The sequence below is a fragment of the Micromys minutus genome, assembly GCF_963924665.1.
Source record: "Micromys minutus genome assembly, chromosome: 25".
Taxonomy (NCBI): domain Eukaryota; kingdom Metazoa; phylum Chordata; class Mammalia; order Rodentia; family Muridae; genus Micromys; species Micromys minutus.
In genome coordinates this window covers 7,963,130-7,989,776 of record NC_137960.1, presented here as the reverse complement: position 1 = coordinate 7,989,776, position 26,647 = coordinate 7,963,130, and the positions used below count along the sequence as shown (strand labels likewise).

General features: G+C 51.2%; 2 protein-coding genes across 2 annotated transcripts; one reads left to right on the top strand and one right to left on the bottom strand.

Moving 5' to 3' along the window:
• Positions 1-499: 499 nt before the first annotated feature.
• RRP1 (ribosomal RNA processing 1) lies at positions 500-9,527 on the bottom strand. The gene is made up of 13 exons (XM_080938454.1): positions 9,352-9,527; positions 8,484-8,566; positions 8,155-8,212; positions 6,384-6,469; positions 5,590-5,651; positions 3,911-4,040; positions 3,762-3,826; positions 3,361-3,638; positions 2,737-2,816; positions 1,913-2,010; positions 1,686-1,705; positions 1,199-1,315; positions 500-981 (listed from the first exon to the last, which is right to left on the bottom strand). The coding sequence occupies exons 1-13, from the start codon at positions 9,482-9,484 to the stop codon at positions 797-799; spliced, it is 1,395 nt and encodes a 464-aa protein (XP_080794580.1). The 5' UTR covers positions 9,485-9,527; the 3' UTR covers positions 500-796.
• An 8,457-nt stretch (positions 9,528-17,984) lies between these two features.
• CSTB (cystatin B) lies at positions 17,985-19,703 on the top strand. Its single transcript, XM_080938380.1, has 3 exons — positions 17,985-18,140; positions 18,993-19,094; positions 19,373-19,703. Exons 1-3 carry the CDS (start codon positions 18,075-18,077, stop codon positions 19,499-19,501), a joined length of 297 nt encoding a protein of 98 aa, XP_080794506.1. The 5' UTR covers positions 17,985-18,074; the 3' UTR covers positions 19,502-19,703.
• The last annotated feature ends 6,944 nt before the right edge of the window (positions 19,704-26,647 follow it).

Below are 26,647 nucleotides of genomic sequence, written 5' to 3'. Positions count from 1 at the left end.
TTTGAAATGTGTTTCAGCCACCCCAACCTCCAGGAGCACACAGATCATTTTGGCACTGCACTTCCTCCCATGATCCCTTACGTGGCCTCCTGCAGCCCTGGCTGCCCCAGTGGTGACCCCCAGGGAGGGACACGCCCGTAGCAGCAGGGCCTGAGTCTGTTCTACTCAGAATAAGAGCCCAGCCAGGTCAGGCCCAGGGCACCTGCTGGAGTCTCAATAAATGCTGTGTACAGTGTCCCAAAGAGGTGGTGACAACATCCAGACCCTTCCGGTCATGGCCCTGTCACCTCAGTAACAGGAATCTCCTGGAAATCCTTAATAGTGCAAGTCTGAGATAGGAACACAGAGCACGAACCCACGCCTGCCTGGCAAGCTCTTCTGAAAGGGTTCTCAGATGCAAATAAACACAAAAGTGGCTCAAAACACACATCACCCAGGAAATGGTACCTACTACCACCCCCCACCCCGTCCATATATCTAAGAAGGGAAGAAGCAGCTATGTGCTGTAAGGATCGGCAGTTTATTTTGTGTGCAGCTCAGGGCGGAGGGGGTAGTGGCCACACAGTTACTTGGTTTTGTTTTCCTCACTGTGGGGGAGAGAAGCTTGGACAGGGGTTTTACTCTACGACCCAGGCTAGACTCAAGTCTCTAGATCTTGGCCAGGGTCAGACACAGCCGTAACTATTTACAAGTGAGACTGGAGTGTTCGGAGGGGATTTCTGATATGCAGGCTGTGGCTCTGAGCCAGGGACATTTCTGAAGGTAGGGACTAAACCAAGGGCCTGGGCCATGCACCTCACTTGGCACTCGGTGATGACGGTTCCCTCTTCGGTTGCTGGACCCCAGCCCCCTTGGCTCTAGCCCCAGACTTCCTCCTCTTGCCAGGAGGCCCTCTTTGGCCAGCCTTCTCATCCGTCCTGCTCCTCTTCCTCCCTGGGCTTGGGTCTGCATTTGCAGTAGAGGCTTCTGTCTCGCTTCCCCCTGTGGTGGACAACGTGAGGCTTGTGAACAAATTGCTGGGACAATACAGCGTATTTCAGTCACCTGACTCTAACGGCAATGGCAGCCCTGGGGACAGCACCAGCCACGGTGGGGTCCCCAGACCAGGTGCACTGTGGGCTTCTGTGTATAAAGGCAGGACCAGCAGGGGACAAGGGAGGTGAGGCAGCCGGCGGGTTAACCATCAGCAGGGTCCTACCTTCCTTATCTTGAGGCTGCACTTTGGGCAAGCGCTTCTTTTTCTTCTTCCGTTCCCGCCTCCCTTCCAGCAGCTTCTTATAGGCCTTCTCAGGGACATCATCCTCAGGGAAAGTGCCTGAGAAGCAGATGACAGTCAGGGTGCTGGGGAATGGATCGCCCCCATTCTGCCAGGCCTGCTTCCACACCAGACTCAATGTGCTTAGCAATGACCAAGACGCTGAGATCCATGTCCCGGTCCACAGACCCAGCTCAGGACCAGGGAAATACAGAGGTAGGCTAAGGGACATGCGTGACGCCACTGTCTATTCCAGCTGGGAGCACATGAGGCCACACGTGCGGTGGTGACCTCTGCACTGCAGGAGGTGCCTGGACACTGGTAAAAACCATCCTATGCACAATACACACACTGCGCCGTGAACACACATGTGCGCGTGTGCACATGCATGTGAATTGGGGGACCATCTTAGTGACCACCAGGTCCTCACCTCCAGCCAGGTACCGCAGCCTGCAAGAGAAGACAGACAACATGAGCAGACTGGTCCTCAACGGGTCCAGCTCAATGAGCCGCCCTCCAAACTTCTGACTTCCCCCTGGCTCAGGCCGCCCCACAGGACAACACACAGGAAAGGCAGTGGGGGCGGGGCTGGGTAGTAAACAAACAAGCTGACTGCCAAGAAGGAGGCAGCAGGGGCCAGGAGGCCTCCTGACTCACTTTTGGATCACTTTGTAGAGGCGCTTCCTGTTCTGAGAAGGGGTGCTCTGTCTGCTGGCGAGCGTGAACAGTCTGTTAGCAACTGCCCCATAGTCGAACTGTTTCATAAAGATGTGAGAAATATAAGACTCGGTCAGTGTCCACATGAATACCGAACACACAATCCCCCAGGCTGAGACACGTGGCCATCACAGGCATTCTCTGCTTGGCCACAGGAACAGAGCCACCCCACTCAGCAAAGCCTGCAGACAGACACTACAGCCCTGCAGGCACCACCCCAGCCCAAAGGAAGCAGCAACCTTCAGAAGGCAGCCTGCTCGCAAACTGGATTTCCTTTCCTTTTGCAGCAGGGTCTTACTATGTGGCTGGCCCAGAGCTCACCTCTGGAGCGCAGGGGTTAAAGTACCTCTAACGTAACTCCTGAATAGCCACAGCAGACAGGTAGGAAGAAACCAAATGAAAACAGCCCGGCACATTCTATTTAACCCAAAATAGCCAAACCCATTCCTGTGATGGGTTAGTATCGAACCTGTACTGACATCTGACCCGTCCAATCCGCCTGATCCATTTCCAGTTATGACCAAATGCAGACCACTAAGTCTGTGCCACTCTAATCAAGGCCAGCACCCCATAATATGGTCAGACCTTGGGGTGCAGGCCACCTGCTCAAAGCAAAAGGACCAGGAGTTGCCCAGTGGCCTGTTACCCGTTCTTCCCCGAAAGCCAGCCTCCACCAAGGCGGTCTGCACAGCCCCACTGCTGTCCCTCCTGACAGTGGGGCCGGGGGTAAAGGCTAATTTTGTAGCCCAGACATGGATGCCTACCTGGAGGACGGGGCCAGTGTTTTCCTCGTCATCCCACGCCTGCTCCTTGTGTGCCTCAGGGTCAGCCCTAGGCACAGTGCCTAAAAACAAATATGGAGCCTGAAGTCAAAGGACCAGGCCTAGTGATGGAGACCCCCAATACCAGCGCCAAGCCACTGAGGACCCTCTTGGTCATGTACTGACACAGGCTGGGGAGGGCACAAGCAGCTGGGCTCATGAGTGTGAGGAAAGGTATCCCAGGAGACACCTTGGGCAGCAAAGGCAGGTTCAGGCATCCCAGCTGTGGGTTAGGCCAGAAACCACTGGAGCCACACTCGGCTCAGCGCGGGACAGAGCTGAACTGTGCACTCAGAGCTCTGACAGCAGGTCGTCTTGGCGTGGAGCAGAGGTGAGAGAGGGCCTTGTTATGTTAGTTCTAGTGGCCTGGTTCTCCCTTGATAGCCCAGGCTGGCCCTGAGCATGAGCAATCCTCCTACCCCAGTCTCCCGAGTGCTAAGGTTATCGGTGTGTGCCCCCACAGCCCACTCAGCATAGCCTTTAGGTGAAGGGCTTCTGGACAACAAGTGCCGTGGGACACTGGCAAGGACAGAAGCTGCAGGATGGGAACAGGCCGGGGCTCCTCACCTGCAGGCACCTTCTTGGGCGGTGTGTCTTGCAGATCCTGCTCACCCTCTGAGGACTCGTCACTGTCACCATCACCACCATCATCATCATCACCATCATCATCACCACCATCATCACCATCATCACCACCATCATTATCATCACCATCGCCATCATCCGACACTTCGCCCTCTTCGTTCTGTGCGTCCAGTTCATTCATGATGTCTTCTATGGCGAAGGGAGCCTGTTCCACAATAGTCTCAAAGATGCTCTGAGTGATCTTATGCAGAACTAGGGAGCTGAGGGTGAAGCAGGGGCCAGAGCGCCCATTAGTATGGGCTCTCAGACACACTGCTACTCTCATAGCATGGAGGGGCAATGGCCACTGCAGCGTGAGGGGAAGGGCGCTGCCCATTACTTACTCTTTAGTGCGGGCCGCTATCTGGCAGAAGGGGTCGATGAACTTCAAATTCTGGTCTGCGGTAAGCTGTGTGGAAACCAAGAGATGGAGGTATGTTCAGTGCTGGACACGTGCACCATATGCCTGAGCCCTCACCCGAACCTGCCTCACCTCTGCAGCGCCCACTTTGGTCAGCTCCTCCAGAAAGATCTCTAGGAAGTGGCTCTTGACCCCAGTGGGGGCCTGGCTGTCGGGGCCCAGTATCTCGGTGGTCAGTAGCTCTAGAAGCTGCTCCATCTGACTGGAGAGAGAAGGAAAGAACAGTGGTGGTCATACGGTCGCAGGCCTGCGGCCCTGCGCCCTCCACATGGGTTCTGGCAGGAACACACATGTGCAGGCAGGTGCCGTCATCCAGGAACACACCTGACCTTTCGCAACCATATGCAAAGACCCAGGTGGCACTAGGGAGTCCTGCTGGCCCAGGTTTATGTGACATGTGTCAGGAGTCTGGCTCTTGGCCATAACTCTATGGCTGAATATACCAGAATATTCATAGACCTGTTGTGTCTTCAAGACACAAGTGGAAATACAGTCACTGGGATGCTCTGCTGGCCGATTCTCACCACTTGGCAAAGGTGTCAGGTAGAACAGACCAGAGCAAAGAGGAAGGTACACCAACAAGGGCTGGGGCCACAGGTGCCCCGACTGGCTCCCCAGGCCCTGCCATATGCCCCTTAGTTGGCAGCACGAGGAAGCTGTGCAGCTGTCACTCCCGGGCACACAGGTTACACTGTCTCGGAGCCCTGGACCGAGTACCTCAGCGCTCGGTGCACATGAGACTCCTAACCAGCCAACAGCGTAGTCTCCCCACCACCTGGAACTGTGACACGTGCTGTCTCAGGACCTCCTAGATGGCTCCAGCAAATGGGTACCAACCACAGAAAGGAAAAGTGACACTTTACCAGGCTCAGGGGCAAAGAAGCCAATGGCAGGATGAGGCATAAGACCAAGCGAGAGACCAGAGGTAGGTAAGCTTCAGAGGGTACTTCTGAATGTGGCAAACACCAAAGACACCTGAGCCAGGCTGTGCCACGTCACACAAGCAGGGAGGGACCAGGGCCCTTCAGGGTGCGCTCCAAAAACAGCACTGTTACCATGAGGAAGTTGTAACAGTAAAACAAACAACACTAAATTAAAAATGCCACCAGAAATTCTGTTTAAGTCTCTAGTGACCCACAACTGAGCCCCGAAATGTCTAACAGACACAGGTCTCAAAGTCCCCAACAGTGATTAAAAAAGAAGTTACTCAAAACCAGAGGCAAGAGAGCCCTGGCGCAGGACAGCTCAGACCACCACAGCCCAGCATGCGCTCATTCGGAGAGGAGGTGGGGGGTGTGGATCTAGCTTTCACAGCACCTAGGGGCTAGCTCTCTACCAGGGTGTCCCTAAGGGCAGGAATAGAAGAAGAACCCCAGGGGAGAGGAAGCTGTGGCCACAGAAGTCAAGGTCAGATAGGAACACAGGCCACCTGAGCACTTCGGTCAAAAGCAATGGCTACTGGTAAGCTGCCCACACCACACGCCTGTTAAAACCGAGGCCTTTGGTGGGACACAATTCTGCCCCACTAGAGCAAGGACTGGCATGGCCCAGTCTGGAGAAGACAGCATCATTTAACTATTATACTTGATAAATTATCTTAATTCAGCACCACCTGTGGTACCAGGCTATGCAGAAGCCACCTGCCTATGACAGGGAATCTCAAGAGGCCCTCAGGATGTCTGGGAAGAGCCAGAAGACACAGGGCCAGGACCTTAAGCTGCCTGTGACTCTGACTCTCAGGGTGGACCCACCTCTCTTCCCATCCTCGGAACTTCACAGCCTTCAGGGACTCATTTAGAACCATCCTCATGAGCTAGGACACAAAAGGACACTCACATTAGTAAGAGAACAAGTCAACAAATCAAGCAAGCTTCCCTGTGTCCCAGAAGCCTCCTAAAGGTAAGGCCTCTGTCTGTCCCAAGGGGTATGACGGGCAGAGTGCTGCAGACAGGAGGGACACATGGCCCTGTGCCCTCAGGACCCTGGGCCTGGAGATCGAAGCTCTGCACTTGGCTTCATGAGCAACAGGAAGCCAGGCTCCCCCCCAGGGAATGGGAACTACAAACTAGAGCTGACAAGAACGGGCAGGGAATGCCTGGGCTCTTCCCACAGGAGGCAGAGTTACTACAAAGCCAAGGCTGAAGCTGGGCCTCACTTCCCCTATAAAAGGTACACTTTAAAAATCTTTAAAAAATTTTTTTTTTCTTTTAAAAAAGGAAACGGGCCTTGTAAAGCAACACATGACACAGGAGGAGAAAGAAATCGGGCCACACTGCAGTCCAAGGGCAGAGTCCTCCATCAGAAGAGGATCTTCACAGATGGGGGACTAAAGTCCCTTTCTGCCATGGGACACTGGCAGTCAGAATGGCTTTCCTCCTGTAGGAGAGCTGAAGCCAGGCTCCCGCTTTGAACTCTTACAGGCCCTTAAGATGGGGACACTTCAAGCTCCAGCAGCACTGCATCCAAGTACATCTCAAACCGGCCCTGCTGATTCCTTCACCCCGGGGGCTCGTGGGTCACCTGCTCTGGTGCCACGATGTCTCACCATGTAGAACTTATCCAGACGCAGTCTGTCGATGCCCACCCACTCCCGGATCATGGTCTGCCAGAAGGCCTGCAGGAACAGGTACTCTAGGAGAGATCGAGGGAACACACATCAACACCAGAGCCATGGAGAGGGCGAGGGAGGGACGGCACACTCACACAACTCCTTCATTCATTCACAGGGCTAACAAGGGAGGGTTTCCAGGCTCCACAGGGGGGAAAACACAAAACAAGCTCGAATCAAGCTGATTCTCTGTCGTCTGAACAAATGCACAAAGCAAGTCCTGGGGAAAGGAATGACTACTGGGGACATATCCTCCCTAAGCCTCTTTGTCCTTGCCGTGGCTTGGACTAAGGCCCTCCTGACACCTAAGTAAGACCTTTAGCAAGGGACCTGGATAAGCAATGGCTGCTGGTAAGGCCCACACCACACACCTGTAAGCACACAGAGCTGTAAGCAGATGCCTGGTGTTTGCCTAGATCCATTAACCCTGCAGGTAACAGATGAGTCAGATATAAGATGCAGAGTCTGAACTGTGCACCCCAAAATCTTATAGAGAAGCTTTAAGCCCTTGGTACTTCAAAACGTACCTGAAGTAAACAGAGGGGCTGTGCTCAGGGTACTAAAGCAGGGCTGGAGGGTGGACCCATCGACTCAGAGTCAACCAGAGAAGGCACCATCCGTAAGGCATGGGAACCAGCCCTGGGAGGCATTGGTACCAAGTCACAGGATGGCGGCTCCTCTTCTCTACAGAATTCTATGCCAGCAAAGGGCTGCTGTTTGGATAGCTCAGCCACAGTGGCCTGGTTGCTAGGTTACTAAATGGCCACTTTAGCTTTGACTCAGCAAAGCGACTCCCCTGCCAGTCCTTAGAGTGCAGGAGATGTGATCCACTCTCTCTTTTACACACAGTTAAAAGAGAGATCCTGATGTCACGAGACACATCCGAGATGCTAGTGCCCAGGCAAGTTGAAGGCGGAAGATCCCAAGTTCGAGGCCAGCCTCAGCAACACAGGAAGAACCTGTCTCCAAAGGAACTCTTCCAAACTGAGGTGTGCACATGTCCCTCAAACTGCCAACTTCAGTCTACTATAGCTAAAGCCCAGCTCTCTGAGGACAGGAGCAGGCATGAGCATCCGGCTGGCTTCCCTGTCAGGACTGCCCTCAGAGTAGCTAGTGCAAAGAGGCCTCAGACATGCTATGCCCCAGGGCTAGGCTGGCCTGAGGCAGGGTCTGGACCTCAGGATGTTTAAAGACAGCTAAAGTGATTCCATCAGGAGGGCAGGATGAGGGATAGGGATGGGAAACAGAGAAGCTAGAAAACACACAAAGATGGCGGTTCTCAGCCTGAAGAGTCTCCACCCCTTTTGGAAGTCAAATGACCCTTTCACGGGGGTCACCTAGGACCATTGGGAAACACAGATATTTATATTACATTTTCTAACAGCAGCAGAATTACAGTTACGAAGCAGCGATGAAAACAACTTCATGGTTGGTGACATGAGGAGCTGTATTAGAGGGTATTAGCATCAGGAGGGTTGAGAGCTACTGCACTTAAGAGAGTGGGTGTCACGGCCACCAGCTAAACAGCATGGCACCATGACACTGGCTGTCATATGCTGTACCACTCTTTAGCCTCGCCACAAGCATCCACACAGCCGCCACCCTGCAGCTTGCATGAGGTTGGAGAACACACTGCTGCATCGGTCCCTCTGAATCTCAGCGACTCTGGTGTCCTCAGGGACAGACCTAGCTTCCGTGTGGTACTCACGTGCCTCTGTGGTCTGAAAAGCATGGACAAGCTGGGCAATGGTCCTTCCTAGTTCTTCCTGTGAGGGAGACAGGACGCACACCCTCAGGCCCTGAAGCACTGTGCTCGGAAGGCAGACACTACCAATGCCCTCTACTCCAAAGGACCCGCTGCCAGTTGGCCCTTTGTCTCCTTGCTGCAAGAGGCCTACTCTGCAGGAGCCATCAGATTTTCTCTATAAAGAGCCCTAGTCAGTGCTGGCCATGTTAAGGGGGCGGGGACAAACACATGCCCATCAGTGCCCCGCCCACTCCCGTTAGGGTTTTCCAGCTACCTTCCCAGGCCCTCACCTGCTGCAGGGGCTTGTCCTGCATCCACATGCAGTAAAAGAGACCTTTCCAAACTTTTATCAGCTCATCTGGAGTAAAACCACCTGCATCACAAGAGCAATGGTGAGACTCGGAGAACCCTGGAACCTACCTTTCCCAGCCAGGAAGCACACATGGCTGCCCGAATTACTGTAGGAATAATATCATTGGGCAGCCAGCCCCTCCCTCAAAACATTCTCCAACGGAACTGTCATACCTGTGTCTGTAGGCGCTCCCCCCCCACCCCCCAGTAGCTTTATGTACCAGCAGACTGGTATCAGTCCCACAGGGTTAAAACTCAGAACCACAACACTTTCTGGACCGGATGGTGGTCCATAGTTAATGCAGTGATTTAATTAAGCCAGCGTTAGACCAAGGAGCTGCAGCTATTCTATTACATTTCAAATATTAAACGATGAAATTTATTTATTCGGGCTAGCAAAGGGCATCGACGTCATTTAGTGAGGCGCATTCACCAAGATGGGGGTTCTCTGACTAGAGTGGAAAACTACGCGGTGACGTCTCCTAAAGCGTACAGCCATGGCGTCGGCCAAACCACTGCTCAGGGAATCTAGAATTTGCATTTGTGGAGGGATATCCAAGAGACGCAAGAGAGGCCGGGTCGCTCACTGAGGACTAGAAGCATAGAAACCGCTTAGCAAAATGCACGTCTTGGGAAAGGAATGTCGAAGACATTCCGTTAAGAACACAGGACATCGATAAGGGCCGGCGGAAGAGCACCGGCGAGCTGCACAGGATGGAAAGTGCGCAATCCGACAGGATCAGTCCGCAGGCGAAGGCCGGGTCCTGCGGGGCCCACGCGGCGAAGCTCGCCCTCCCGCCCGCGTACCTGTCGCTCGCTGCGACCTGGCCACGATGTACTTCCGCAGCTTCCGCAACGCGCGGTCCCGCGTCACCTGCTCGTTGCCGGCCAGGCGCTGGGCCAGCTGGATCTCCGGCGGGAGCGGCACTCCGGGAACCATGGTGAGAACCCTGGCACCACGCACTCTGGCGCTTCCCCTAGGGTGCTCGAGTGACTACACGCGTCGCGTCACGCCAGCGCGACACCACTGCAACGTCACACCGAGGCGACACAACACTGCTAAACGTCAAACGTTCTGAGGTGTTCGCTACCACCTCTCAGTGGCCGGGAAGGTGCAACTGCATCCCGCAGAGAGGATGGCGGCCTGGCGCAAGGCTGGGGCATTTCTGATTCTTGGGAAGGCCAAAGCATTGTCTCCCTTTACTGCATCAGGAGTGGCTGCATTACAGGGAGATCTTGGTTTGGTCCAGCTTGTCCTCAGCTGCACCACTCAACTATGGAGGGCTGCGTGGAGCTGTCCTTTGCTGAGCATCGTCAGCCATGTTAAGGGAGGAGAGGGTGTGAGACAAACCCTACACCTCTGAGAACTGGAAGATTTACCCAAAACACCTTACCCGAACCCTAATACCCAGTCCCCAGGGAAATCCACCCCGTCAAGCCTCTCTTCCTGGACAGAGAAAAGCTAGAAGGCTGTCACGATCCAGATTATGGGACAAGATGCAGGCCACCTATCCCAAACAGATAAGCACATACACTAGAGAAAGACAGTGACACAATGGGGAATATTTTCCATATAGCCTAATGTTAGATTACTATACAAAACAATTACAGATCCTGTTAGTGTGACCATGGTGTTTTCCCAAGGCTACCCACAGGTCTGATGACTTGCTGGGAAAATTCCCAAGACCAGGGGACATTTGGACTTAGTGTTACCATAACTTTCCCAGTTCACTGCCAGACCATAGGCACAGCTAAGCCCAGGATCAAAGTATCAGGTAAGGAAGGAGGGTGTATTTGAAAAGCTAGACGCTGGAAAAGATGGCGGGCCAGTTGTTCAGAATCTGAATTTACTGACTAACAAAAAAAATTGATAAGCTACACCAGTGTTATGGCCGCAATTTTTCAGGGCATCCCAGTTTCTTTGACTTAGGCAAGCTGTCTGAAACTACTAATATTAAATGTCAGACTATACTTACACATCACATAGTAAATAGATCTAATTATATATATATGTGTGTATGCCAAGTCCTGCTTGCCTTCGGTGCTGAAACTCCAACTAGGGGAGGTGAGGGAATACAGGATAGACACACAGAAAAGAGGACTCAGATGAGATATGAGCTCTCAGCTTGCTTATTACGTACCAGCCAGGGAGAGGAGGTCCTGGTCCTAAATGTCCAGTCTCTGATGTTTTCTAAGTTTACAGATGTCAAGAACAAAGATGGTAATTAGTCATTGTCTTGCTGTTGGTTCTCCTTTTTTTTTTTAAAAAAAAATTTATTTATTATGTATAAGAACACTATAGCTGTCTTCAGACACACCAGAAGAGGGCATCAGATCCCATTAGAGATGGTTGTGAGCCACCAAGTGCTTGCTGGGGTTTGAACTCAGGACCTCTGGAAGAGCAGTCAGTGCTCTTAACCGCTGAGCCATATCTCCAGCCCCCACTGTGTTGTCTTTAGCCTTAGGTTTCTGATCTCTCCATGTGGCATAGGTGGGGAACTTTTGATTACATTGTGATTCACTTCTGTCATTTCCCCAGAAGTAACTTTATCTGGCCTTACTCAAGAATCTTCCTTGCCACAGAGATCGTGAAAAGCACAAAAAAGGTTGGATAGCCCCAAATTTCCCTTGGCACACCTGCCCCTAAGCAAACTCAGAAACAACGGGGTTGGCAACAGAACAGATTACTGGCTTCCTCCCACAGGACATTGCCCCTGGAAAATAAAAACTTAATAACAAATTTAGTTTGCCTGCAACAACCTTTGATAATATATAAAAATGATATAAAATTAACATAAAAGAAATAGAAGAATTTGCAAATCATAAACCGACGGGCTCACATTAAGTTATGATGAGGTCTTTTAACTAAAAGACATAGAGAGGACAAATGAATAGAAGAGGCTAGCCCGCAGCCTGGGGGAGCTTTCTAACTTTTAAGCCAGGCTAACTCCCGAGCTGCACCTCAATCACTGTGCAGTGTTCAAGGCCTGGGAACCTGCCTAGACTGACTCAGATGTTTTTCTCTCTGTTTAATGGTTCACTTTCCAGAATGTCACGTTGTAAATGCTCAGGTAGTCTAAACTGATTTGGGTGTGATAATGCCTGTACCTGTAACATTTGTCCGGGGACAAAAGTGATGTGATCTACATTTCTTTTGAAATCTTAAGTTTGCCTCTTTTTTTTTTTTTTTTTTTTTTTTTTTTTATGTAGAATCTGTGTAGGTAAAGAAACATCCTGGGGCTGGAGAGATAGCTCAGTGGTTAAGAGCACTGACTGCTCTTCCAGATGTCCTGAGTTCAAATCCCAGCAATCACATGGTGGCACAACCATCTGTAATGAAATAGATGCCCTCTTCTAGTGTGTCTGAAGACAGCAACAGTGTACTCATATACAATCAATCAATAAATATTAAAAAAAAAAAAGAAACATCCTGGTGGCTAGTCAGTCAGACATATATGATTCACCAGCCATGGTCTCTGACTCATTCATTCAGTACTCTTCTACCTGCCCTCATCTCCTCTGCTGGGACCAGTTTGACTGCTGGGACTGGACCCCTGGCACTGCCCAGTACCAAGGGGCAGAAACAACAGAAAATAGGGGATGAGTAGTTGCAGAATAGGGAGCATCTGGACCAATCAGCCTGCTGTCTCTCATGCTGGGGTTGCACTAGGCTGACTGGCAAGGGACACCACAGAAAGCAGACAGTGACTTTATTGGGACCCCTCTATATGAGCCTTCTCTGAGGGGGCAGAGGGTTCACAAGATTGGGTAAGTCAAGGGAAGGAATGTGTACATTTGATTTTGTTTTTAATTTTTTTTCTTTGTGTGTGTATGTATACACAAACATGCATGGGTGTACTGTAGGTATGTGTGTTCACGAACATGTGGGGAGGCCCAAGGTAGATGTCCGGTGCCTTCCTCGGCTTGCTCTCCATCTTGCTCAATGAGGCAGGTTCTCTTAGTTCCCTCGGAACTTACCAGTGTAGTGAGTCTAGACAGCCGGTTGGTTCCACAGCTTCTTTAAATAGCCCACCATGTCTCTGTACCTTGTGAGAACCATGATGCTTACCCAGCATTTATGGGCATTTTAGAGATCTACACTCTGGTCCCCACACTTGGTGCAGAAAGCACTTCACTCTCTGAACCTTCTCTCTAGTCCCTGTCTGTTTTTAATTTTGACACCTGACCTCCTAGTGTAGCCCACGCTGGTGTTGATCTCAAGCTGCTCCTGACTCAGCTTCCCGAGTCTGGAGACAGAGAATGTGGGCCAGCAAGAAAGTTTTGTTTGTTTGGTTTTTAATTTTTGGAGAGAGGGTTTCTCTTTGAACTCAGGACCTCCGGAAGAGCAGCCAGTGCTCTGAACCGCTAAACCATCTCTGTAGTCCAGGGTTTCTCTTTGTAACTCTCCTGGCTGCCCTGGAACTATATTTGTAAAACAGGCTGGCCACAAACTCACAGAGATCCACCTGCCTCTGCCTCAGGAACCATCACACCTGGCCCAGTAAGAAGTTTTATGTGGCTGTGGCTATGAACTAGAGATGAGCAGAAGTTCTTTTTTAATCTTAGAAACATGGACGAAACCAGGAGGCGTGGACCATGGAGGAGTAGTTTGTTTCTCGGCTACAGCTGCTGACTGTTCCTGACAGACGAGGATTGCAGTGTGGCCTGTGTCTTCTGGATTTCCCCAGCAGACAGAGAGTTCTCTGTTCTTGCTGCCTTGTGGGTGCCCACACTTTCCGGGTAGGAGGCAGACACCTGTGGAAACAAACAGGCCAGCCTCAGAGAAAACAAGTGAGACTGTTTATCCAGGGCTCACTGTGTGAGGGAGTCAGTGTGTCATCGTGGGGGTAGAGACAGAGGCAGGCAGGCAAAGGCCTCGGGACTAGAACTGGCCCCAGAAGGCTGGATTCCTTACCTATTTTACTAGACAAAACCTTTACCAGTGAGTGGTACCCCAGGCTCTTTCATTCAGTTTCCATTCTGACCCAGGGTGTAAATTGCCCAGGCTAGCCGTGAACTCATTAATCCCTGTGGACTGGGTGAAACCGAACTCAATTAGCCATGCCTTTAGATTCTCCCGCCTTTAGATTCTCCCGCCTCAGCTTTCGGGGTAGCTGGGATTACAGGCCTTTTATTGCTGGCTCTGCTGCCACCGAAACGTGAAGCCCCTTTAGGTAGGGACCTCCTCTTGCTCACAGAGAGTAGGCCATTCTGGCACATACCTTTCATCTTAGCCCTCTGGGGGCAGAGAGAGGCAAGTGGATCTCCAGGCCAGGGTACTGGAGGAGAGAGGGAAAGAGACAGCTTCGGTGGCCAGCATGAGGGGCTCTGAAGGAGAGAGAGAGCACTTTGGGATCCACAGGAGTGTTGTTTGCTCTGGGTGACAGAGGTAAAGGAGGACACTTACCTACAAGTCTCCGCTGCCTCCGTAGGTAGAGGGGGAGCCCCTGGGACAATAATTGCCAGGATCTAGGGATTCGCTTCTTAATGTCTCAGAATTGCTCCTGTCTCTCCCGAAGACCTGTGACCCCGACATTCAGCCCTGTCTTCTTCCGACCTAGGGATGAATGTCTAGCCGCATGGGACGTGAGAGGATATTGCCACATACAGAAAGGTGACTTGTGGCTACAGAACTGTCAGCTACAGTCCCACACAGCAGGAAGCCACACCTGTGTGTCCTAAGTCCAACAGGTGACACCAGTGACTGGGAGTTAGAATGCTCCAGGTCCAAGGCCAAAAACCCTCTTGGGACATTTTCGCCTGTGTGGCAGCCACCATGTCACCTACCTCTGTGTGTGACTTGGTGTTCTTGTCCGGGCTCCAGAACTGCTTCACAAAGTTAACTATCAGAGCATTTATACGAAGCCAACTCCATTTACCTTTTCTCTCTCTTATGCCTTCCTCACAACCTCCCTAAATATATATGTACTTATATATATGCATATACATCTTATATATACACCATATATATCTGAGATAGAGCTAGAGAGATGGCTTAGTGGTTAAGAACCCTGACCGCTCTCCCAGAGGTCCTGAGTTCAATTCCCAGCAACCACATGGTGGCTCACAACCATCTGTAAGGGATCCAATGCCTTCTTCGGGTGTCTGAAGACAGCAACAGTGTTCTCATATGCATAAAATGAATAAATCTTAAAAAAGAGAGACAGCACAGTAGCAAAGGCAGCATCTGGCTCAGCTCCGCTGGACTGTGAAACAGCTTCATGGCTCATGACGTTTTCCACTAGTCATGGCCGTGACAAAGCATCAACAAACCCTTAACTGGGTTATACTTACATATAATGTATAATATAAACACTTACTCCTTTCCTTCCAAACAGAGAGTTACTGAGGTTGGAATTTAAGCTGCAGTCAATTCAGTCAGTTCTTTATTATTATATGTATGAGGGCATGTGTGAATGTGCACAGATGCACACACGGATACAAGCACATGGAAGCCAGAATTCAGGAATTATAAGAGCCAGCCATCCCACCTGTCTTGATTTTTCTTTAATGTGCATGGGCGCTTTGCCTGTGTCTTAGAGTTTTGTTGTTGTTTTCTGTGATGAGGCACCATGACCAAGGCAACTCTTATAAAACCACTTAACCGGGGCTGGGTTACAGTTTCAGAGGTTTAGTCCATTATCATCATTCCAGAAGCATGGTGGCTTGCAAGTAGACATGGTGCTGCAGAAGTCCAACTTCAAAATCCCAATAGTCCGTAAACAGTCTCAAGCTTGTTTAAAAATATGAAGTTCAGAGTCACTTTTGAGACCCATGTAATCGCTCAACTGTAAGCCCCTGTAAAAGTCAAAAGCAGGAAGCAGATGACATACTTCCAATACATAATAGCACAGGACACACATTGCCTTTCCAAAAGGGAGAAAGTGGAGCATAGTCAGGAAATCCTGGACAAAAGCAAGACCGAAAACCAGGTGTGCAAAGTCCAAACTCTGTATCTCCACAGATCTCAAATTCTTTCAGCTGTGTTGGCTGCAGCAGTCTCTCTCTTGGGCTGGCTCCACTCCCTGTTAGCAGCTTTCCTCAGCAGATATTCCAGGACTCGGGTACCTCCAACATCTTGGGGTCTCCAAGGCAATCCAGGCTTCACAGCTTTATATACTGGCCTCGAGGCCTCCATGCATGGACAGCCATGACACATGCCTGGCCTCAGCAGCTTCCCTTAGCCTCAGAGGGAGAGTACATAAACCCTTTTCTTCTATCCTTGATTCTACAGCCAGAACCATGTGACCGAAGCTGCCAAGTTCTGCTTGCGGAGGCTGGAACATGGCCCCCTTGTTCAGTGACATCTTCACTAGCTTTCTGTTTTTGATGGTTTTCTCCACTGCCTAAACTTGGAGGTCCTAAAACTTGATCTGTAGACAAGCTGGCTTCACACCTACAGCTGGGGTTAAAGGGGTGTACCACCCCACCTGGCTGTAAGTTTTCTTTTAATTTCCACCACACCTGACTGTAAGTTTTCTTTTAATTTCTTTTCACAGCTTGAAATCTTAGTTGGGTGGAATCTTGCCTTGAAGTCACCACTCCCTTTATCTAACATCTGGCTTTCCTTTCAACTGTTTAACTTCTGAAGAAAAAAACAACAACAACAACAAAAAAAACCAAAAACCAAAACAAACAAACAAACAACAACAAAAAAACCCCACCAGGATTTAGTTTCGTTCTGCTTCTTGGAGCCCCCTTTTCTTCTTGAACTGTGTATTTTGTATCTTTCCTTCCTCATATCTCTCCTTCTCATTATAGATTTTCATAAGAGTGAACTCTGACAACCACACGAGAGAGTCAATACTAGGCTGTTTGGAAATTTCCTCTGCCAACTCAACTAATTCAAAAGTCTTCAATCTAGCCTCAGGAAAACCCTTTTAGACAAGGGCAAAAAGCAACCAGCCACATTCTTAGCCAAAACATCGCAAGAACAGTCTCTAGGCCACATACAAACAGTCTTGTCCTCTGAAACCTCTTGGGCTAGACACCCCCAAAGTTCAAATCACCCTCATCACCACTGTCTTCCATATCCCTGCTGCAGTGGCCCTATGAACTGTTAAGTATTCGATTGCTTTTCTAATCCTAAATCCACATTCCTCCAAACAAAAGCATGGTCAGGCCAACCCTAGCAACACTCCAGTGTCTGGAACCAACTTGTCTTAGTTTGGCACCACCACAAGCCATGTATGTCTGGCCTGTTGGCATTTCATCTAGGCTCCGCCCCACAGTTACCCAGCAACAGCCAGGTATGCCTGGCTCAGTATAAAGGGGGCTGCTTGCCCCTTCCTCTCTCTCTTGCTCTCTCCTCTTGTTCCTGATCCCCCTCTCTCTTCATTCCCTTCCTCCCTCTCTCTCCATGTGGTCATGGCCAGTCTCTCCTCTCCTCTCCCCTCCTCCCCTCCCCTCCCCTCCCTCCCTCCCTCCCTCTCTCCCTCCCTCCCTCCCTCTCTCTCTCTCTCTCTCTCTCTCTCTCTCTTATGACCCCCACTTGGCGCTTTTAACTGGGTTCACACTTCCGTGGCAAGCACTTTACCATGAGCTACCTCTGCAGTCCCAAATTATTTTTATTTTTATTTTTTAAAGCCATGGTCTCAATGCATAGTCAGGCTAGCTTGCTGAGCCTCTCAGGCGCCAGGAGAGCAGGTGTTCACCATCACATCCCGCTATCAAATTCTGACTTGCAAATGGAAACATAGGTTTGAAAGTCACTTAGGCTAGAGTACCGACTGAGGGCATATCAGGAGTTCTCGTTCCCAGCCTGTGCAGGGCCAGAGAGAATGGACTTTCTGCCTTTCTGCCAGCTTTGTGCCTGGTGGTGGGGCTACCTAAGCCCCGCCTACCGCCCAGCAAGGCTAGTCCTACACCCATTTCATTCAGAAAGAATGGGATTCCCAAATGAGCTTTTATTTCATGGGGCTATCAGTCCACGTGAGGGAGGAGAGGACACGACGGGACAGATATGTGTGTTGGGGGAGTGGGGAGGAGAAACAGGGACCTAAGACTTCTAGGTCCTCATTCATCCGTTTTTGTACCCACTCCATGGAAGGAGGGATAGGGGACTCACCCAGCCCCCCACTTCATGTCTACAGGGCAAGAGGAAATTGAGATTGGCCAAGGCTGGACTTCGTGTCCCTCATGGAAAGACTAGGACTCCCTCTCACATCTCTGCATCCTGTGAGGACCGGGAGGTCCCTAAGCCTACAATATTCCTACAATCAGTTCACGACCATTGAGGGAGCAATCAGGACTTCAGCCTCCCAAGCTCTCTTAGTGACATTCAGGGAAGGGATCGTGAAGCATCCACCAAGCCTCACCCTCCGCCCACGCCCAGCCTGGGTCTCCTGACTCTGCCTGAAACCGAGGGTGGAGACAGTAAAGAGAGGGTGCGGCGCCCCGCCCCGTCGCTGTCACGTGCCACCAGTCCCGGGGGCGGAGCCAAGCCGGGTTTTTCTAGGGTCCAGGCACTCAGGTCTTCTAGTTGGCTCTCTCCTTAGGTTCTCTGTGCTACTCCGACCACTGCTGCCAAGATGATGTGTGGCGGGCCATCCGCCACAATGCCGGCCACGGCCGAGACGCAGGAGATCGCCAACAAGGTGAGGCTGGGCCCAGGTCAGGCCAGCAGGACCATGGCCTGCGGGGACCTGGAGGCCTCAGGGACCCGCCTGTTCAGACCGGCCCGCGTCCTGCAGCCGGTTTCAGGCGCGGCCGCAAGTATGACTGGGAGCTGGGGCTCTGGGCTTGGTTGGAGGATTCAGGGCCGGGAATAGGGCGAGTCTTCTGCCGCTTGTATGCAAGAGGACCACTCACCTCTTAGGAAACTCGCCCTGGGATACGTAGAGGGATCCGGTGGTCCCAGAGAATTCTGGAAGGCAGTGACAGAACTTACCCCATACCACCACCACTATCCCCCCTCACCCCCAAGAAGGACAGCCCTCCCTGTGGCTGTTAGCAGAGCAGAGATTCTGGACAAGCTAGGGAGGTTCAGGGTATCATCAAGAGAAGAAAAGTTTAGCATGTCCTTGGGTTCAGCTCCCAAGCCCAGGACCTTGTCCACTAAGCTGGGCTGCCCCAGCTCTGCTCTGACAGAAGTGGCCAAGGAAGAGCGAGTCAGCTCTATGAGACCCTGAAAAGGAGGAATTGGTACAAATGCACGGACCAGGCAAGGGAACCCTGGCTAAGTGCCACGTCAACACTCTGGGGGCAGAGACGGGCAAATCTCTGAGTTTGAAGCCAGCCTGGTCTGCATGGTTCCGTGCCAACCACGGCTACACAGTGAGACCCTGTCTCAAAATAGAGGCCGTGAAGCCTTTATCAGTGGGGCCAACAGCTTACCATGTCCCCCGTAATGAGGAACGCCGCTGTGGAAGGTTGGCAGGGGGGCTCAGAGAGAGGCCGAAAGGCACCTATGGATAAATCTGAGTCCTTCCTTCTCTCCTACCGTCCAGGTGAAGTCTCAGCTTGAAGAGCAAGCAAACCAGAAGTTCGATGTCTTTAAAGCAGTATCCTTCAAGAGACAGTTAGTGGCGGGCACCAACTTCTTCATCAAGGTGAGTACTTTATAGTAGTTTGGGGAGGACTGGGGACATAGCCTCAGAGTAGAACACAGTGTCCTGAAACTTCCCTCAGAGCACCCCTTAGGAGGACACGTACAGGCTCTGAGAGGATGAATTTGGGGTGCTGGGGTTCCCGGCTTTAAAGGAGGAGACAAACATTATCACTGGCTAGGTTGCCGGTGCCCTGTTCTCCCTCAGCTTTCTAAAGCTGGGTTAAGCCTGGGGCTGGAACCTCACCTTCCCCTCACAGGCCATCTCTCTCTTCCCTCCAGGTTGATGTTGGTGAAGATAAATATGTGCACTTGAGGGTGTTTGAAGCCCTCCCTCATGAGAACAAGCCTTTGACCTTGGCTTCTTACCAGACCAACAAGGAAAAACATGATGAGCTAACCTACTTCTGAGTCTGTGGCCCCTTCACCAAATACTTCACCTTCTGAATCTGTTTGGGACCACGAAGGAAATCCCTCTCTGTGACGGGGAGGATGGAGTTGAGCAGCTTCTTTTGTGATTCCCAAACTGCATTGTATTTTGTTTCTTTCCAAATAATTATTTTCAGAAAACTCTATATGATCTCTCTAAATATATATTTTTAGAGGCTATATATACAAACTGTCTCCTTAGTTTTGAAATTTTTTTCCCTTTGTTTAAAAATCACAGTCACATTAGGCGGTGGTGGCACATGCCTTTTATCCCAGGACGCAGGAGGTTGAGGCCTGCCTGGTCTATAGAGTTCCAGGACATCCAGGCTACACAGAGAAACCCTGTCTCAAAAAAAATCGAAACAGACAAATCACAGTTACGGTGTAGATATGCCAAGAAAAGGCAAGCGATGTGTTTATCTAACGTCTACATTTATTTACTGGTGTATGTGTTCATGAGTATATGCACGCATGCACGGTGCACATATGGAGGTCAGGACAACCTGCTGGAGGTGATTCTCTCCTTCCACCACGTTGCTCCCTGGGGTTGAACGCAGGTCATCGGGAATGAGGGCAAGCATCTTTTAGCCATTGAACCGTTTATAAACTGCTCCAGACTCCCAGCATCGCAAAAACAGTTATTCGTTATTGTATGGGCTTTTGGGGATCCCGCTTGAGGTTTAATGATAAAGACGTGGAGGCATCTGTATAGCGTAAGGCTGTTAACCTTTTGCTAGGCAGTTGGCTAACCATGCGGCTTAACCTTAACCCGACTTCCCTGCCGCTGGGTCCCCACCTCGTGGCTCTCTCTGCTTTACTTTCCAGCCTGGCTCCTATTCTGATGGGTCCTCTTTTTGTTCGGTAGTTCTCCCCAAGTTTCTTATTCATCTGAGCCAATCAGCAGCTGGGCCACGTTCCACGCTGTTGCCCATTGGCCAGACGGAGGGCCACGTGACTTCCAGGGGCAGCTTCTTCTGGGGCAGTTTTCTTTTGAGGCAGGTGAGGAAGCCACACTTACATACCCTGGTGCTGCCAGCACAGCAATGAACACTTGAGAATGCAGGGACACACCTCCGCAGCCAACTGATTCGTGTAGGAGTGGGTCATCCCGAACAATTCATAGCTGAAGTGATCCAGCTGGTAGCCTGTGACAGACCTGACCTGAGCTAGCCTGGGAAAGTCTTTCTGATCTAGGGCACGGGAGTTACCACGTTCGCTGAGTCACAGCACCTAGGTGGGAGAGTCAGGCCTTACCTGGCATCCACCCTTCTGTGTTGCTCAGCCCGGCTTCGGGCAAACGTTCCCACGGCTCGGTCTCCTATGATCAAAGGTTTTGAGTGTCAGCACCAGGCTGCAGGAACGCGTTCACGTGTTGACACAGTGCTGAGGTCTGTTGAACCGCAGTCACCTTCAAGCCACCTCGAGACTCCTCAGACAGACTTTTGAACCCCGGTGATAAGGCCTGTGAGGGGCCTCCGGCGAGCTCACAGAGCTGGGGAGGAGGTGGTGAGATGAATAGTTAGTGGGCTCACCCTCCTGTGCCACACAGGACCTCGAGAACAAACCTGCAACTCAGCGGTGGAATGCCTGCCGAACATCCGCCATGATTGGAACCCCAGCACCAAAGATAGCAGTGAAAACATGGGAAATGTCCGGGCCATGGTGGCAAGCTCGAGAGGCAGGGGCAGGTGGATCTCTGTAAGTTCGAGTCCAGCCTGGTCTAAGGGAGTTCCAATCCTGTCTCACAAAACAAAACAAAACAAAAACCACAAAAGCAGAACAAACATGCAAAGTAAAACCTGCTTTGCACCAGAGACCTGACATGCTAGAAGGCTCAGTGTACAAGGCAGCAGGTAAGGCTGCCCCTGAGGGTGTAAGAAGGGGCCAATGTGTCATCCAGAAGGAAAGGCGATGAATCAGCAGAAGTGGCTGGAAATCCCCTTCTCACTACAATGAACAACCAGAGTAAGCAGACGCTGTGTTTAGGAGTAGAAGTTGTGCAAACAGGATACACATAGCAAGGTTACTGTAGGACAGACAGAAGCTGTGATTGACAGGGGGCCTGGTATGACCAAATGTCTTCCTTTGTAAGAGTTACCATGGACAGGCTGGAGAGATGGCTCAGTGGTTTAAGAGCATTGACTGCTCTTCCAGAGGTCCTAAGTTCAATTCCCAGCAGCCACATGGTGGCTTATGATCATCTGTAATGGGATCAGATGCCCTCTTCTGGTGTGTCTGAAGACAGCTAGTGTGTGTGTGTGTGTGTGTGTGTGTGTGTGTGTGTAAAATAAATCTTTAAAACAAACAAACAAACAAAAAAAAAAAGGTCATGAGTCTCTTCACAGCAAGTGATTTCTACTGGAGAGCTGCTTGACTCGAGAGGGAAATGTATAGCGGGCTGATATCACCTCAGTCCATCTTGGAGCTCACAGCATGCTGGCCTGAGAAAACAAGGGAAGGACAACTGAGTTCTACGTCCTCTGACCTTGTGTGTGCCATGTTAGGACATCATGACCCGGAGACAGAATGTGATTGGGCAGTGTGGCTCACCTCGTGATAACCAGAATGCAGATGGAGGCAGGAAGGGACCTAGGAGGTCCAGTTAAATACTTCAAAGACAGCCCCAGTAATCCTTCCTCCAGCTAGGCCCCATCTGTGAACTCGTCTCTGGATTATTAACCCATTGAGGCACCATCATGTGCCAGGCACCTCAGAACGATGCTGTCAGACCAAGCCTCCAGCGTGAGAGCCTTTGGGGTGTTTTACACCTAAACCACAGCAGATAAATCGGTGGGTATGAATGAGACGTGGGGGCCCTGATGGAGAGGTGAAAGGATCCAAGCTCCCCTTGAGATCTGGGAGGGAGGTCACAGGAGCTGGGGGGACTCTCTGCTAACAGAATGAAGGCCTGAGCTGGGAGAGAACACTGAAGGAGGGAGCGCAGACACGGCTGGAAGACTTCAAAGGTTCCTTTGGAGCCATGTGGAGACATTCTGCTTGCAGGATCTGTGTGCCCAGAATACCTCAGAGCTGAGGGTTTGGAGGCCTAGCAAGCCACTGGTCAAAAGGCCCGAGCTCATGTGCCAGTAAGAACACTGGGTCCCCAGCCTCACTAGATGCTCATTCCGGAACAGTGTGCAGGCAACAAAGTCATACCTCACTAAGGACACTTGCAATGGGCTGTGACCCTTATAGGGCTGTGACCCTATAGACCCTTATAGGAATGCAGATGTTCTTAGGATTTTGATGGGCGTGCCTTGCCCAGTCTGGGCGAAGTGAACAAATGACTCTAGAGACAAACAAAGCCATTCATTGCTTGTGGCACCCTACCATAGGTGGGGCCTCTCCTTGTGCCTAACTAAGGTCAAGCCCTGCCCCAGAAGCTGGCATCTGCTTGACATCTCAAAACCACTCTCCCCTCCCCCCCGCCAAGAGAAATAATTGGTATGCTCCAGTACTGCGGAGGCTGGCAGCGTCACCATGCACTGATGCTAACGGTTTCGAGTCCATGCACCACACTGAAGTCCAGACGGGAAAGACTGAGTGAAGGGTGGAGTGAAACCACAGCACAGACAAGAACAGGCTGCTCCGAGCCGGCGCCTGTGTTGCAATGCAAGTTTGAGTGCTCACACTGCCTCAACACCAAGAACCCAACCTCTGGACAGATGTTCTTCGTGCTGCCCTGGTGGGTAGGGGATTGAGAAGGTACTAATTAGAGGGTTCTCGGGATCTCAGAGTCAAGCAGATTGGCACCCAGCTCTCAGGCATCCTGAAGTCTCATCTCTGAAGGCTAAAGGCTCTGCATCCCGTATCTCCATTCTAGCTGGGCAGAGTCGCCATGTACTTGGCTGGATGAAGTCTGTGAGAGCCCTAGCGGGACAGCCAGGAATGCTAACCCCGTGTCCATACCAGCCGGGAGAAGAGCCAGCTGTTGTCACCACACCCTCCTGCACTTCAGCCCACACAGGAAAGAGATGCTGTTAGGTGCCTCTGATTGGATGGCACGAGACACCTTCAGGCCGCTGATAATGATGTGTGCAATCATAATTGGATGCGTGTAGTGCAAGGGAAAAATTGCAGACCTGAGGGAAGAAATCGCTCCACTACCAGCATGTGCAGGAGTCCTAATGGGCTGCTTGGAGGTGGCATAACTGTCTGCCTGGATGACATCAGAGTCACTGGAGAAGCAGGAAAAAAAAAATGGGTTCTGTGAGCATGAGGCTGGGAGCCACCACGTAGAATGCTCCATGTTGGTTCTGATGGGAGGCGTATGGGGAACTCCTGGAGGGCTAGGAACAGAGACGGCGGTCAGCCTGTTACAGAGACATGCTCAGCAGCCAAGGTGGGTGCTAAGATCGGAAGCCGGGGAGGCTGTAGGACACAGGTAAGGCCAAGCTTTAAGAATAGTTCAATTCTGGCCGGAGAGATGGCTCATTGGTTAAGAGCACTGACTGCTCTTCCAGAGGTCCTGAGTTCAAATCCCAGCAACCACATGGTGGCTCACAACCATCTGTAATGGGATCTGATGCCCTCTTCTGGTGTGTCTGAAGACAGCTACAATGTACTTATATACAATAAATAAATCTTTAAAAAAAAAAAAAGTTCAGACACCAGGCAGTGGTAGTGCACGCCTTTAATCCCAGCACTATGGAGACAGCACCAAGTGGATTTCTGTGAGTTCAAGGCCAGCCTGGTCTATACAAATAGTTCCAGGACAGCCAGGGCTACACAGAGAAATGCTTTTTTTTTTAAAGAAAGAACATAGCTGGTTCCATGCCTGGGCATTGGCACCAAGCATATTGTCTAGCCCCCCCCCCCATGCCGTGGCTTAAGCATCAAAAACTAATCCTCTCACACTTTTGCTGCCTTAGGTAAGAACTCCAGGAGTGGGCAGGGCTGGTGGAGGAAGCTCTTTCCCTACGGATCATGTCTCCTGCCCTTGTTACCCACACATGGTGCTCCTGCTCCTGCTGTGGCTCTGGGCTGTCCTCCTCCAGTCTCCTGCCTCCACATCCCAACTTCTGTGTCTCCGAATTTCCCTTCTGCAAGGACACCAGTCATCGGTTGAACACTGCAAACTAATCTGACACGACCACTAACTCCCTATCAACCAACTCATTCTAAATGAGGGCAGGTGCACAGGCCTGTGGTGTCAAGATGGATACATCCTTTCAGGAACACACTGAACCCTGGGTCACTGTCACAATGAATACCAGGGTCTGAGGTGCTTCTGTCTGATGCTCTGTCCTGAGGCCTCACCCACCAGGCTCTGCTTGTGCCCACCACCACAGAAAGGCCATCCTGGGGTGTGGGGGCAGCTTATCCTTCTGTTTGATGTGACCAGTGGTGGCCCAGGAACTCCATCAGCTGCAGGCTCATCTATAGGGACCAAGTACAGTCCTCTGCTGTTGGCCTCAGCTGTGCCCCGGATACAGCCCAGATGTGTGGTACCCTCCTCAGTGAGGAGGCTGGAGGGAGACCTATCCTGGCTCAGGGACTACTCTATCCCTGAGGGGACCTTGTTTTGAAAGGAACCCATTGATCGAGTTCTTCAGGGGTGGGTGTGGCCGAGAGTTCCATGGATCTGGACTCAAGTGCACTAACCACAGGTCAGGGTCTTGTTAGGACACCAGACATGAGGTAGGGTCCCAGTCCAGCCTGTCCTAATTCTAACTGTGATGTTTGGAAAGACCTCATTACAAAAACAAACAAGCTAAAACCAGAAACAACCCCGAGGTTCAGGAGCACCATGGGGGGCAGACATCTATCTAGAGGTCACTTTGCTCTCCACTTGCGTCTTACAGCCATATCCCGACTTCACATTCTGAAGGGATCAACCACTGTGACGAGCTCTATGACAAGGGATCAGAGAGGTGGTGTCAGGACCCTCTGTCCTCTCCTGCCTCCCTGACTGGGACATGGCAGGGAGACATTCCATGTGTGGGTAAAGCCATGCCACAGGGTTGGTCGGCTTCTGGAGTGGGGCACTGTCACCGACTAACTTAGCCTGCTCCTGATAACTCCCTGAGGTAGTGTAGGTGGGGTTGCAGACAGACAAGATCCTGGAAGATTTTTTTGGAAAGGCACTGGCTAGGCATCTAGGCTTCTTGCCCTCACACTGAGCTGAAGGGTGCACAAAACTGCACACTTGCAGGGGCACACTTGAAAGTCAGGATTGGGCTCAGCAAGAGACGGAAGACATGAGGTGCAGAGAGGGAGATACACCCAGAGGGTGTAATGGCCAGATCTTGCTGGCTATCTCATGAGGCCTAGCAACCCACAAGTCCATTAGCTATGACGGGGGACCTCTTGTCTTACCTCCCTTCCCTGTACTGTCCTTGCATGAAAAACATGTCCCTCAGTACTGGCTGGACACGTAGACATTGGCTTACTGGTCCAGGTGCCAACTTGGAACTCCTGAGGGTAATGAGCTAAAAGCCAGCCTTCCTCTCCTCACTGGGGAAGACTGAGTTGGGGGAGATTAACTGTAAGCCTCAGGGGGAGGTTTGACTCAGATCTCAGGAAGAGATTGATGACCAAGTCAAGACTGAATCCTACACCACAGATTGGTGATTTCTGGTGCCTGACACATTCAGGAGCTGGTGCTGACATCCTGTTTGAGCACACCTGGCCTCCTGATATCTAAATAAACAGATGTCTCCTTACATGATAGGCAAGGCAGTACTCACCAGGTACCTGATGTCAGTTTATATCTGTTTTGTCTCTGCCAGTCTATAAATGGCCCTGCATCCCCTCTTTGGCTGAATGACCAAATGGGAACTCAGGGATCTCTTCTCCAGGACCCTTCCCTTGCCATCAGACCTTCTGCTGAACTGCTCCAATGCTCTGCTTCTAAGTTCATGGAGGTGACAGTCACTGCATGCCCAAGCTCCACATTCAGGGTTACTGTCAAAGGTCAAGGAGTCAGGTGGCACCAGAACTCAGAAGCAATTGAACTGCTGAATTTGAAGGCAATGGCTAGTCTTTAGATCCTTGCATGGAGCAGGTGAACACCCTCCATCTCTAAGTGCTCACGGTTGGAAACCTTGGGGTTAGCCCTAAAGCACCACAGTCCCCTAAGGAAGGAAAGTAAAGGCTGAGTGGCAGGCCACCCCACTTGAAACCAAG